The sequence below is a fragment of the Typopeltis vanoorti genome, chromosome 2 (genome assembly GCF_054136105.1).
Source record: "Typopeltis vanoorti isolate ZY-2024b chromosome 2, IOZ_Tvanoo_1.0, whole genome shotgun sequence".
In the NCBI taxonomy this organism is placed as follows: domain Eukaryota; kingdom Metazoa; phylum Arthropoda; class Arachnida; order Uropygi; family Thelyphonidae; genus Typopeltis; species Typopeltis vanoorti.
In genome coordinates this window covers 91,917,766-91,932,925 of record NC_143550.1, presented here as the reverse complement: position 1 = coordinate 91,932,925, position 15,160 = coordinate 91,917,766, and the positions used below count along the sequence as shown (strand labels likewise).

Below are 15,160 nucleotides of genomic sequence, written 5' to 3'. Positions count from 1 at the left end.
GTGCCCCATTAAATACCACTAACTCAGTCTCCCTCCAGGCTTGACCTAGCAGAGTAAATGGCAGCAAGATTATTAATCATCTAATCAGGAATCATCCAACAGGAGCATTACTATTATGTTCAGTCTCATGAACTATCTGGTGTCCAGTCTGTGGAAAGCTATTTTACTGCTGCATTCTCAAATGGAGCAGAAATTGGTTCCCTAGTTGAATAATAATGTGGTATTGAGCATTCCCAACAAGGTCCTAACTTCTGAAGTAAGCTTGTATAAATCTTAATTAATATACATACATCTAATAGGGAAATTTCTCTTTTATTCTTTCATTTAGTTTTATTTTCCTTTCTATAGAAAAGAAAACATAACTGAAAAATAAAACTTGGAAAAAAATAAAAATAAAACTTTCTATAGAATGGGTAATGTGCGAATCCTACTCTAACCATTTGGAATTCAACATCAGTAGACCTTATGAATTGTGCAGTACAGCTATCTATAAAATATGTATATTTCCATATTTGAATATTTCAAATCTATGATGGTATTTTGTACCTCAAGTACATATTATATTATTATTATTTTTTTTTTCTGGGCACATCCACTCCATATACTCCTAAGACTCATCACAACATACCCAGCTTATCCACACAATCTATCATACCTCTCCTTGAACCCATTAACAGACAAAGCACTAACATCTGACTATGGCAACCAATTCTATTCATTCATAATTCTCCAAGTGGAAAATCTAGTTTTCATACACCTACTAACCACACTTTTACTCAACTTCAAGGAATGACCTCTTGGTGTGCCCACTCTAGCCAAGTGCTGAAACATATTCCCTGCATCAATCCTGTGAAACTCTTTAAGCAACTTAAATATTTCTACCATATCCCCTCTTTTTCATCAATCAACCAACTTCTGTAATCTCTGTTCTATGATCACCTGAAATCCATAGCTTCATGTATTTCCTGTAGTACAGTTCCATCCATGTGGTATACAGTTGATCTGTTTATCCCAAAATGCATAACTTTACATTCTACGTTAAACTGATACTCATTATATTTTGCCATACTGGCAGCCTATTTAAATCATCCTGCAAGCTCTTCACATCACAACCATTCACTATTACTCTACCTAATTTTGCATCATCACCAATCAACTGAAGATTTTCTTTCAGATTATTTCCTGTATCATTAATATACAAATTAAACACTAGAGGTCCTAACAATGAACCTTGTGGCACACTACTAGTCATCAGTTTTTGCCTGGATTCTGTTACTCCATATCATATCCAACCCCATTTGTTGTAATTTGCGTAACAGAATTCCATGTGGTAATTTGGTCAAATGCCTTTGCAAAATCCAGCATAATCATTGTGTACCCTTTTACCTTATTCTGTCACTCCATTATAAAAAGTTAGTGGATTACTAAAGCATGACCGACCCTTCACCAAGCCATGTTGTCTCTCATACAGTATCATATTCTCTATCCATTCCTGAATTCTCTTTTTGACCAATTTTTCCAGTACTTTTGGCACCACCCCTCTGATACCGATTGGTCTATAATTCTCTTATGCAACGGAATGAGTTTGCCCTTTTTCCACTCTTTTGGAATTCTACCACAGCTGAGACTTAAATTAAAGAGCCTAGTCAGAGGCATTGTCAGCTCCCTTGCACATTTCCTTATAATGCAAGCTGATATCCCATCTATTCCATACCTCTATTCACATCGAGATTCTGCACTATCTCAAGAACCTCCAGTTCATCCAGGTATGTTACCATATAAGTCTCTGTTACATATGTCATGGCATTAACCTCACTTGTATGGTATGGTATAGTGTATCTTGCAAAGTAGTCACTCAGTAACTCAACTGTTTTATCTACTTCTGTCTCCTCATGACCATCATCACTCATTAAGGTTAATCGTCCATAGTCATCCTTCCTCCTCCTTGCCACAAAGCAAATGAACTTGGGGATTTTGCTACATTACTATACTGGTCACTCTTCTTGCCTGAGCCTTGTACTGTTCATGAGTTTGCTGGCCACATTTCTCCTTATATACCCTCCACAGCATTTTCTTTTTCTGGAGCTCATGCTTAATGATATTACTCATCCATATAACTCCCGCCTCATTATCTCCCCTTACCTTAGGTATACAATTTAATATAGCTTTCTCTAGATGTCTCTTAACTATCTCCCATGCTCTACCAATATCCTTTCTTTGCAGGATTTTGTGCCATGGCACAGCTTTGAGCTGCCTCCTAAGCTTGTCATAATCACCTTCTTATAATTCCATATATAACCCTTTCTTGACAGAACTCCTAATTTTTACATTCTCCCAAGTCAAGACTGCATGGTCACTTTCCCAATGTGCCAACCTTAGTTATGGATAGTGCTTCTCATCCAGTGACCTGTTCCAATACTCTTACACCTCAAGTCTACTTCATCACATGCTACCACAAGTAATTATTTCTCAGTAGGCGTATAAATTCCATATCCTTCTTCCATGTGATTTTTCCAATTTATATCTCTTTAGTTGAAGTCTCCCATAATAATCACTTGACCTGACCTCATTGTGGTTGATGAATGTCTTCCAGATTAGACATGGAATCCCCTGGCATATAGCAGCAACCAATCATATATTTTGTCTTAGTGGCCTTGATCTCACACCAGACTGCTAAATGCACTACTGCCTTCCTGCCTATCTCCTATTCTTTTTGGCTTCAATTCATCTGTTATCATCAGCAGTATCCCTCTCCCCATCCTTTCTTCTCTCTCTCTCTCTTCTCTAAAAATACTAAACCTTTCATATTTTATTCCTGTAACTACATCATTCTGCTAGCCAAGTCTCACTAATGCCGATAATGTTTGGCTAGGTTACACTAAATAATGCTAAAAACTCCTCCCTCTTGTTTGTAATACTTATGGCATAGGTATTTAGAAGCTGCAGCATCCCTTTAGTCACCTGACCATCTTTACTTCCTAAATTGACTATCCTATTCAATATTTTGGCTTGAGAGACTAGATTCTGCACTTGTTGAAGTTTTCCTGAATTTGCACGTCAACATGCTCACTGAACGAAGCTCTCTAAAGTGATTTAGATTTGGTCCATCAGCTTTATACAAATCTTTCTTTCCACCAAACACAGGCCATAGGCCCACAACTTTACATCATTCCTTCAGCACAACCTGTGTATTGTTTGCTATCAATGCCCTCCTCAATTCGCCTCTGTCATAGCATTGCAGGTGACTTGCAATTTTTACTTTCTTGGTCTTCATCTTTGTTTTTTTTAATATATATATATATATATATATATATATATATATATATATATATATCAGCTGTTCCTAGAATGATTCAAAAATTCTTCCAATTTTTCTCTACTGCAGCTTCTCTGGGATCATAGTCTCATTGTCCATTTCCCCATCTCTCTGTTTGAAACTGGCTTCCATTTAGGCAGCTTTTTTTCTTCATGTTTGATATCAAATACTATAGCTAATCCTTGTTTTCTTTGATTAGTACTGCTGAAATATAACATTATAATTATTATTTAGTATTATCTCACTTGTTTTAATATTTTTCATCTTGGTAACACAGCTATGTTAACATAGTATATTTTTTTATTTTCTGCTAGATCTGTTCCTTTGTGTTGCCACTTCTTAAGTTGATTATGCCTAACTTCATTTCTGTTGAAGTTGATTTCGTTCCAATATCTGAATTTGCATTGTTCAACTTATATCTCTCACAACTATGGGAATGGTACTTATTTTGCCGACATATATAATGGTACCATCATTTGTGTTTTTGGTTTAAGCCAGTATCAAAATACAGTTCAGTTAGCTAAGCCCCATGTTGTCAGCCTAGTCTCACTGATGTGCTATAATATTACAGCAGTAATACTAAATGTTGGTATCTGAAATCATTTAGTGTAGTTATATTAGCACATATTGAAATCCAACTTTAGGCAAAATTATTGTATATAACTATTGACTATAAACAGTATATCATTACAGTTTTAATAAACAGTAAAAATCGTAAATTTGTTTGTCCTTTATTTTAGATGTATGGCAGATGAATTGTTGCCCTTTGATTTGAGAGCAGCTTTTTGCCGTCTTATGCTTCATATGCACGTAGATAGAGATCCTCAGGAACAAATCACTCCAGTTAAATATGCTAGATTATGGTCCGATATCCCAAGAAAGTTATCTATTCAAGAGTAAGTAAAGTATATAATGAAGTTATTAGTGAATACTACTATTGATTTTTTCTTGTTGTTGTGAAAGAACTGCAACTTTATAAATAGCTCATATTAATTTATGCATTAATCCTAATTATAGGAAAGTATTGTAAATTGTGTAATGTCTTAATAAGACGTGGTTTAAAGTTTGGTGAAGCAGCTGTGAAAGATAATAAAAAGTTAAAAATTAAAAAAAGAAATTTGAAATATTCATATGTTAGTCAAATACTTCTCTTTTCTTGTTAGAAGCATGGCTGAGCAGAAGGAATGCTCATTTAAATTCCAAACTGTGCAAAATTTAATTTTACTGTAATTTTAAAATTAATTAATAATTTATAAACTAATAAATTATATAAATTATGTTATATAAATAAACAATTTATACAAATTAATTTAATTTTATTTTATAAAAAAACATGTTTTCATTGTTTCTTTTAATAGATATGGCTTCTATGAACTATTTTATCAAAAGCATAATGCTAGTTTTAAATAATGTGCTAAAATGTGGCGTAAACAAATGAAGTTTATATACTATAGCAGTGGACATGAAAGTGTTAGAAAATATTTAGTATTTGAGCATTAAGAGGTGATAGAAGATTATGTATCAGTGAATCCAGAAACTATGGGGTAGTATACTAGCGTTTTATTTTATTTATTTATTGTTTATCTGTCTCACACATGAGACATCACAAGACCTATGGCATGACAGTACTATGTGTAGATAGATAGGTGGTTAAAAGAAAAAAGGAATTTATTGATGTGTTTCTTGAAAGACCTAAGAGTTAATCACTGGGGAAAACAGTATGAGGAAGACTGTTGAAGATTAATTGATTGATTTTTGTGGCACAAAGACATCAAAGGTTATACTGCTCCTGGACACACGTCATGGCAGTACATATGGTAATTAGTGAGTAGGACCATCACAAACATCTATCATCTTGCCTGGACTCAAACCTACAGCCTCTTGGCTGGGTGCAGATATGCTACCCACTTGGCCAACTAGACTGGCACTGTTAAAGGGGGAGAGGTGTAGGGAATGAAGGAGGAGGATGAGAAATTGATTTGATGTGTTTGGACCTGAATTGTGTGAGGTGTGAACTAGCAGATGCTTGTTTTCATATGTGACTAGGAGAAAGTGAAGTGATGGTGGTGGTGACTAGTTTGGTAGAGTAGTGCCCATGAAAATACCTAAAAAAAAAAAAAAAAAAAAAGATTTGGTGAGAGAGAGAGGGTTCATCATTTAGACAGATTGCTCTCATCTGAATATAATCAGATTTTCAGAGGGAAGTTCTGGTGTAAAATAATATTCTAAGATTAGGCAGATTAGAGCTTTATAAACTTTCAGGAGTTGAGGAGGAGATTTTTGTGCTGTTTGTGCTTGTGATGTTTGTGCCAGGATAGGCACTAGATTTGAAAGTCAACAACCAAGAAAATAAAACTGATCCTTGTTGCCAAGCAGTATATTCTCAAAAGTGAGGGAGAATGAGGCATGGTGTTTCTTCTGGGAAATGAGATCGGACTGTGTGTTGGTGGCATTAATATTTCACCAGGTTATCCTCAACCCACTTGAGAATGGCAAGGAGATTACTGTTTAAGGCATTAGTTAAAGATCTTGAAGCATGAATTACCTGAGCACTGCAAGATTTTGAATGAAAAAGAGTGGAGAATACTGTCATTATCAAAGCATTGAATAGGATAGGATGTCATAGAGAGGCGATTGTAGATGTATAGGAGAAAGAGTGTGCGTGAAAGCACAGAGCCCCGAAGTACACCATCAAAGAAAAATTTGATGAAACCATTCATCATGACTCTCAATGAGCAACTGGTAAGAATGTTTGCAATGTATTCACAGTGATCATTCCAGCACCTGCTCTGCTCTAATAACAGAAATTATTCTCACTGGGATGAGTACTTTTATCCCTCACTCCACTGAAACATCCCAATTTCTATCTAAGTGAAGGATGACTACCATAAAATAGTAGCTTGTTAAGGAGACCATAGTGCTAAACTCAATCACATAAATGCCTTGGAAATTTCAGTCATCACTTGAGTTTCTCCATAGTCCAAGGCATGGTCAGCAAGTCCTGAGTTGCTGTAGTTTTGGAACTGGATGTAGTAAGTCCTTATGTTTGGTGGCCCTGATAATAGCTGTCCTGCCTGTTTGGACATAGTAGGATAGCTTACAACTGCATGAAACCTGGCAGGTTTCGAGACTGTCGCTGATATTTATAAAGGTGAATAAGTAATGCCAATTTTTTATATGGTCTTAAGTGGTTATACAGTTGTATATTTTTAGGAGTTTTGTCAGTTTTTCAGAGTGCCTTAAATATATGGGATAGTAATATATTAGGTGCAGTATGTTTTCTGGAGTTGGGGGGAGAAGCGTGGTTTTGGGATTTTAATCTTTGGATTTACACACATAACATTATTATTAGAGTCAATCAATTTTGCCCTGTTGTACAGGATTTTAATAATCGCATACTGTTGGTGGGGAGGCGACTGTTGGTGATGGATCTTCCTGAATATGTGTGTGTGGGGGGGGGAATTGTTTGTTCCATTAAGCCCTATTTTGCCATCCACAATAGGATTTAATTGCACATTCTGTTTGTGGGGTTTTTAGCAGTCCATATATTTAGGAATCTGGAATTGTATGGCATTAATTCACTCACATACAAACCAACCAACCAAACATTTAGCCAAAGTGGTGGCCATGCAATATACTGCCAATATACTTCTTCATGCATTGAAAACTCTGCCTGCTTTAAACCCATTATAGAAAACCTCATAGTACAATACACTGACATAATGGTCAGTTTTCACATCTCCTCTCTATTCACTAATATTCCTCTGAAGGTCACCTTAGACCTTATCTAAGCACAATTTTCCAGCCTTGTTTAAGTTCACCATGAACTTATGCTGTTTCCTTTTGTAAGGAAAATTCTACAAACAAATAGAGGGGACAGTTAACGGGATTTCTAATTTCTTCCTCACTGCAAACTACTTTGCAGAAATTCTGCATAGGAAAAGGCTTAACCTCTCCACACATACTATAGTTTGGCTGTGCTCTATTGATGATATGTTCTCCATTTGACCACATGGTTCTGAGACACTTAACACTTTCCTAACACATTTTAATAACTAGCACCCCAAAATTTAGTTCCTTGGATTAATTTTTATGGCTATTTTGCCTATTTTTGTTTAGGAGTACCCCTTTTATATGGCTTTTTACTCAATTTTACTGATGTTTTAAAGATATAGATATATGAAGAATATAAGGAAGGAATAATTTTGGACATACCTTTAGGATGTTTCTGGTTGTCATCTTACTGAGTAGTACCCGGCATATGGCGATATTACTGAAGGATGACTGAAAGGAGGGGGGGGGGTTGGAAAAGTGAAGATAGAGAGATCTGGGAGAATTGCGGGTAAGACACAAGGTATGTGAAATTTAAAAATCTGGGTTTTAATGGTGGGTGATGAATTCTTTGGGAAGAAGGTGAAAGACTGGAAATTTTATGGGGAAAGGAGAAGGATAGAATATAATGAAACAAGATTAGGGGCTGGGAGACTCCCACTGCAATATTGTTTCATAACACACTTGAATAACAACTTATCTCTGATTGTTAATGTGCTCTTCAATAGCCAAATAATATTATGTGCAACCTTAGCGATATGTCCTATAAACTTTAACTCTCTGTCTAAATCTCTAGCTTCATCTATTTCCTGGAGTACAGTGCCATCAATGCGATATACTGCTTGTAATTTGTTTATCCCAAAATGCATAACTTTACATTTCTTGACATTAAACTGACACCAATTAACTTTTACCCATACTGACAACCTGTGTAAATTGTCCTGCAAGCATCACCTTGATTAACTACTACTCTACCTAATTTTGCATCATCAGCAAAAAACTGAAAATTTCCTTTCAGGTTATTTCTTATATCATGAACGCACTGAACCTTGCGCACACCGCTAGTCACCTGTGTTCGCCTTGATTCTGCCTCTCCATATACCACTTTTTGATATCTATTTCAGCAGCCACCCTCTTATCCATTTATCTTCATATCCTGGCCTATAGTGTCACATCCATCCCCATTTGTTCTAATTTGTGTAATTCACGGAACATGTGGCATTTGATAGAATGCCACATGGAACATGTGGCATTCTATCAAATGCCTTTGAAAAATCCAGCAAAATCATCATGTAACCATTTCCTTTATCCAACTCAGCTGCTACTTGATAACTAATATTTAAGGAATTGACAGCGTATACTGGAAATATAGATTAAAAAAACTTTAATATACACTTTCCGATATTTCGGCGAACGTCACGTTGCCATCTTCTTGGGAACTTACTAAAAAGACACGTGCACACAAGTACTAATAACAGCAAATGAGACTGAAGCTAGGAAGCTAGCGTTTTCCTAAAGTCCTGATGGTGCCCCCTGAACTAAATCACATCCGTGACACTTTCTCAGCCAACGGCTACCCCCTCCAAAAAAATCCAAAAAATACTTAACCCAGTTATCCACAACCCACCACCCCCTCCCCTTCACAAAAAAGATTACTCTAAATCCATCACTATTCCCTACATCAGAGGCACCTCGGAAAAAATCAATAAAATCTTAAAAAAACATGACCTGACCACTTGTTACAAACCACACAGAAAACTGGCATCCCTTATCCGCTCCACCAAAGACCAACCACCTCCCGTAGACCTACCTGGTGTATACCAGGTCCCTTGCAGCTGTAAACTGTCCTACTTTGGCCAAACAGGCAGGACAGCAAATATCAGAATCTCAGAACACAAGGATTACATCCGATTTCACCAGTACAGCCACTCTGGGCTTGCAGACCACGCTCTGGATACCTGCCACAGAATAAGATGGAAGAAAGCCACAGTAATACACCGCAGCAAGTTCAAGTATGAAAGACTATTCATGGAATCAGCCTCGGCCCTTAGGAACATGCCAAACCTCAACAAATTTGGATGCATGAAACTGCCCCAAATTTGGGAAACTTTTATCAGAAGAACTTCAGCCCAAAGGCCAAGAACTACCAATATAGCCCGCCAGGGGGCAAAATCAGGACTTTAGGAAAACGCTAGCTTCCTAGCTTCAGTCTCATTTGCTGTTATTAGTACTTGTGTGCACGTGTCTTTTTAGTAAGTTCCCAAGAAGATGCCAACGTGACGTTCGCCGAAATATCGGAAAGTGTATATTAAAGTTTATTTAATCTATATTTCCAGTATACGCTGTCAATTCCTTAAATATTAGTTATCATGTCTAACCAGCGTATAAGCCTCTCAATAAGAATAATGATCATCCACGGAGATCTCTTCGCATGCAAGGCCCGCCATTACGGCAAACTGAGGCTGAAATTATCCAGACAACTTAACCGTCTGGCATTCCTAAAACGCTGCCGGGATAATCATGTCATCCCGAACTGTGTTAAATTTAAACACCGCTTCATCTCACAGAAAGCTCTCCGTATTTACAACCGCGCTAGCCAGGCATTACTTCGGGAGCAAATTACTGCTACACGCGGTTCCCTAGCCGACATAAACAGAGCGATATATCAACGCTGGAAAATGAGCTTTCACTTACGCTGAATCACGAGCTTTGGTCGATCCTACATGACGTCTCGTGTACGGCAGCTAAAAAAAAAAAATTTGAACGAGTACGAAGCCGACATATCAACAAGTCTGATAAATTAACAAAGAACTCGGCGTCCAAACTACAAACCAACACTGTTGTTAACCTATCGTCAGCTACCTTAAAGCCAGAAGCACTCCACGCTCTGTCACGTGGTCACAACTTCGCCATTGCTCCTAGGAAATTACCGGCCGAGGAATTAATGATTCAAATTGAACGCGGGATTCGCTAACTTCCAACCCACATCGCCAACGACATTAGATTGGATGTAGCCTGTGTTCTCAATAAAGCAAAACCTCCAAAATCCAACATATCCATTAGTGAATACAAGGCACTACAGGAATTGAAGAGAAACAAAAAAATAGTGATCACCAAAGCGGATAAGGGGAACGCCACTGTGATACTCAATCTTAAAGACTACACAGGTAAGCTCAAGGCTTTATTATTAGATCGTTCCACTTACCTCCCCATTGATTACAATCCCACCAACTCACAAATTAGAAAACTCCATAGGCTCCTTAAGAAGGTCACTTCTTGGCCTGTGGAGATTACCAACAGACTAAAACCCTACAACTTAGACCCCCCCCCCCGCATATATGGGCTCCCAAAAATACACAAAGAAAATGTGCCATTACGTCCCATAGTGGATGGCATTGATTCCCCCACTTACAAACTAGCCAAGCATTTAGCCAAAGCGCTCTCACACTATACTGGCAATACACCATCACACATAAAAAACTCAGCCCACTTCAAAGCCAGTATAGAAAACCTTACACTCCAACATAATGACATAATGGTCAGTTTTGATGTCTCCTCCCTATTCACGAATGTCCCCCCTCAAAGAAACCTTAAAGCTAATCCAAGCTAAATTTCCTCCCGATATTTCAGCCCTATTTCAGTTTACAATGAACTCAGGCTATTTCGTTTGGCAGGAAAAATTCTACAAACAGATAGAGGGGACAGCCATGGGTTCACCACTTTCCCCACCCTTGGCCAACTTCTTCATGGAGATGTTTGAAGAGAAAGCCTTAAACTCAGCCCCACAAAAACCTACCATATGGCTTCGATACGTTGATGATGTTTTCGCTATTTGGCCACATGGCCCGGATTCACTCCTCTCCTTCCTAACACACTTGAACAACCAACACCCTAGAATCAAATTCACCCTGGAAAAAGAGGAAAACAATAACCTCCCCTTCCTAGACACACTAGTCACCCGCCAACCTGATGGAACCTTGGTTTTCTCAGTTTATAGAAAACCCACCCATACAGGCAGATACATTCACCAACAATTCCCCCCCCCCCCTCACAACAATATGGAGTTATTAAAACATTACTCAACAGGGCAAAAATAACCTGTTCTAATGATCAAGCCCTAACCACTGAACTAAATCACATCCGTGACACTTTCTCAGCCAACGGCTACCCCCTCCAAAAAATCCAAAAAATACTTAACCCAGTTATCCACAACCCACCACCCCCCTCCCCTTCACAAAAAAGATTACTCTAAATCCATCACTATTCCCTACATCAGAGGCACCTCGGAAAAAATCAATAAAATCTTAAAAAAACATGAACTGACCACTTGTTACAAACCACACAGAAAACTGGCATCCCTTATCCACTCCACCAAAGACCAACCACTTCCCCTAGACCTACCTGGTGTATACCAGGTCCCTTGCAGCTGTAAACTGTCCTACTTTGGCCAAACAGGCAGGACAGCAAATATCAGAATCTCAGAACACAAGGATTACATCCGATTTCACCAGTACAGCCACTCTGGGCTTGCAGACCATGCTCTGGATACCCGCCACAGAATAAGATGGAAGAAAGCCACAGTAATACACCGCAGCAAGTTCAAGTATGAAAGACTATTCATGGAATCAGTCTCGGCCCTTAGGAACATGCCAAACCTCAACAAATTTGGATGCATGAAACTGCCCCAAATTTGGGAAACTTTTATCAGAAGAACTTCAGCCCAAAGGCCAAGAACTACCAATATAGCCCGCCAGGGGGCAAAATCAGGACTTTAGGAAAACGCTAGCTTCCTAGCTTCAGTCTCATTTGCTGTTATTAGTACTTGTGTGCACGTGTCTTTTTAGTAAGTTCCCAAGAAGATGGCAATGTGACGTTCGCCGAAATATCGGAAAGTGTATATTAAAGTTTATTTAATCTATATTTCCAGTATACGCTGTCAATTCCTTAAATATTAGTTATCATGTCTAACCAGCTGCTACTCTATTATAAAAAGTTAGTAAATTACTAAGGCATGACCGATCCTTCACAAAGCATGTTTATCCTCATACAGTATCATATTTTTATCGATCCATTCTTGAATTCTCTTTTTTTTACCAAATTGTCTACTACTTTTACCATGACACCTGATATACTGATTGATCTATAATTTGCTACTGAAGTCTTAGAACCTCTCTTATGCAAAAGAATAATTTTGCACTCTTGCCACTCCCTTGGAACTCTATCAGAGCTGAAACTTAAATTAAACAACTTAGTCAAAGTTGTTTAATTTAAGTTCCTTTCCACATTCTCACAGAACCCTAGCTGATTTCCCATCTAATCTGACAGCTGTATTTAAATAGAGATTCTGCAATATCCTAAAAACTTCCAATTCATCCCCCTCTCTTCCCACATTAGTGTCTGTCACATAGGTTAAAAAGTAACCCTCACTAGGAAGATATATGATTGCAAAGTATTCACTCAGTAACTCAACTATTTTATCTGCTTCTGTCTCCTTCTGACCACCACCATCACTCATTAAGGTTAATCTTTCATAGTCATTCTTCCTCTTACATGCCACATAATGAAAGAAGTGTTTGGGATTTCCTTTGGCCTGCATTGCTAGATTCTTCTCATAATCTGATTTTGCCTTCCATTCTGGTCACTTTTCTTGCCTGAGCCTTGTACTGTTTATGAGTTTACTGGTCACTTTTCTCTTTATATACCTTTTATATACAGCATTTCTTCTTCTGCAGCTCGTGCTTAATGATATTATTCATCCATATAACTCCTACTGGATTAACTCTCCTTACCCTTGGTATATAATCTGTAATATCAGTTAATTTAATACTGCTTCCTCTAGATGACCTAACTATATCCCATTCACTACTAACATCCTTACCCTGCAGTGTTTTATGCCATGGTACAGATTTAAGCTTTTTCCTAAACATGTCATAATAAACTGCCTTGTAGTTTTATACCCGTTCTTGATAGAATATTCCTCATGTTTTACAATCTTTGAAGTTAAGACCGCATGGTCACTCTCACTAATTGGAGGCAATGTTGGTTATGAATAGCTTGGTTATGAATAGCTCTTCTGATCCTATGATCAGGTCCAGTACTCTCTCCCAGTCCTTTCCATCACTTGCTGCCTTAAGTAATTATCTCTCAGCAAAAAAAAAAAAGAATTCTATTATTATTTTTTTTCCTTCCATTTTTTTTCTAAATGGAAGAAAAAAAAAAGTGATATTTTTTTCTTCCATTTGTTGAAGTTGATTCTTCCATAGTTGAAGTCTCATAATAATCCCTTGACCTGTATGCATTGTACTGATTTGACAATGCATATCTTCCAGATCATCTGTTGAACTCCCTGGCCTATAGCAACAACCAACTGTATATTTTGTCATCCTTTATCCAAGTGTAAACAAAGTTGGTCAATGAAGTCACTCCATGACTGCGTGTGTATGAAGTCTAATGACTTCGTATCAATTCCTGTAGTATTCCATAATACAAGGCACATATCCTTACAGACATGTATAATGCTATGCATTATGGGAAGGGGCCACTACTCAGACTGGTTTGAGGTCTCATCAGTGGGAGCCAGATCCAGAAGTGATACCGAGATTGAAGTAATGCAGAAGTCATATTTCTATATACAAGTAGTCAAAATGTGTGATACATTGTGTCTAAATCATTGCATAAGTGCTTCCATAGTGCAATTGTAAGAACGACAGTGCATTGCACTCTTCAATTGGAAAAGGCCCAAGTTTGACTCTTGTCATGATGAGAGGAATCTTTATATGGATTTTTTTCAATTGAAGGTGAGTTAGCCAATCTCATAAAGAGGTAGCAGGGAAAAAACAGTTTCTTGGAAAAACCACAGTTTCTCCCAGAAACTGACTTTTCATCCCACGTACAGAAAAATCAGCCTACAGAACACACTCAATTTACAGACAAGAAATATAGTGGTGATGGTGGGCAATAGATGGTGTTGGTATAAATGATGATAGTTGCGGTGGTTAGGCATAGTTGGTGGATTGAGTTGTAGAGTAGATGCCCTCCTCGATGAATCTCTGGACTCCATGGAATGTCACGAAATAATAATAATATTAATATTAATCCAGAATATTTTAGTGATGTGTTACATTTGTTGTACACAAAGAAAGCTCTTAATTTTGATGTTCAACAAGTGTAACACATCAATGTGTTACATCTTAATTCCGATGTGGCTGGGAAATAAGGGAAATGAGACCGCAGAAGCAGCTGCCACATACTGTTTGACCATGCCATATAGACTCCAGACACTTTATAAGATCAAAGGTAATTGCCCAATGGCAGGAAGCACTAACAAACAAATTACATGATATTTTGCCTGATATTAAGCATTGGCAGTCTAGTCAACATAGAAGAAGTTGTTCTTGCTAGGCTCTGCATGGGTCACAGTTATCTGAAACATTCTTATTTACATATGGCTGATACCCTCCTATGTGTCAAAAATGCGATACCTATCTTACCATTTGTCACATTCTGGTGGAATGGCAAGCACTTCACATGAGAAAGGAATGAAATATTTACATATCCTGATGAGCCATGTATACCCAGGCATATGTTATCAGACTCGGACAAATTGCATGATATTTTTAACTTTTTACAAAGAATTAATTTATACAAACACATCTGATTATTTCTTTATGTAGATACTGCATTGCTTAACTTAATTTTGTACATCTTCTTCTTCTTCTTCTCTTCTTCTTTAGTATTCTGCAATCGAACAGGTTCTTCTTTTAGTAGCAGACACTTTCCTACCACTCTCTTCTGTTCTGAGCCTTCTCTTTCAAGGTTGTGTACCTGTCTCCATTGAGCATGTCATCTAGCATTGCTTTCCTTACTCTTTCTCTGGGTCTTTTTTTTTCCATCTATTTTTTCTTCGATGGCATCTCTGATGATTCCTTTCCTCTCAGAATATGTCAGATCCAGTTTCCCTTGCTTTTTTTTATCCTCCTTAACAGACTTCTTTCTTCTTCTTCTATTCTTTTT

The 15,160-nt window shown here is 37.6% G+C and overlaps 1 protein-coding gene across 1 annotated transcript in view; it reads left to right on the top strand.

Annotated features, from left to right (window-relative positions):
- Itpr (Inositol 1,4,5,-trisphosphate receptor) overlaps window positions 1-15,160 on the top strand; it is a 1,112,489-nt gene that overhangs the window by 357,093 nt on the left and 740,236 nt on the right. The window contains exon 18 of the mRNA XM_090401920.1: window positions 4,057-4,212. Coding sequence (XP_090258046.1) covers window positions 4,057-4,212 — 156 coding nt within the window. The remainder of the gene's footprint in view (window positions 1-4,056; window positions 4,213-15,160) is intronic.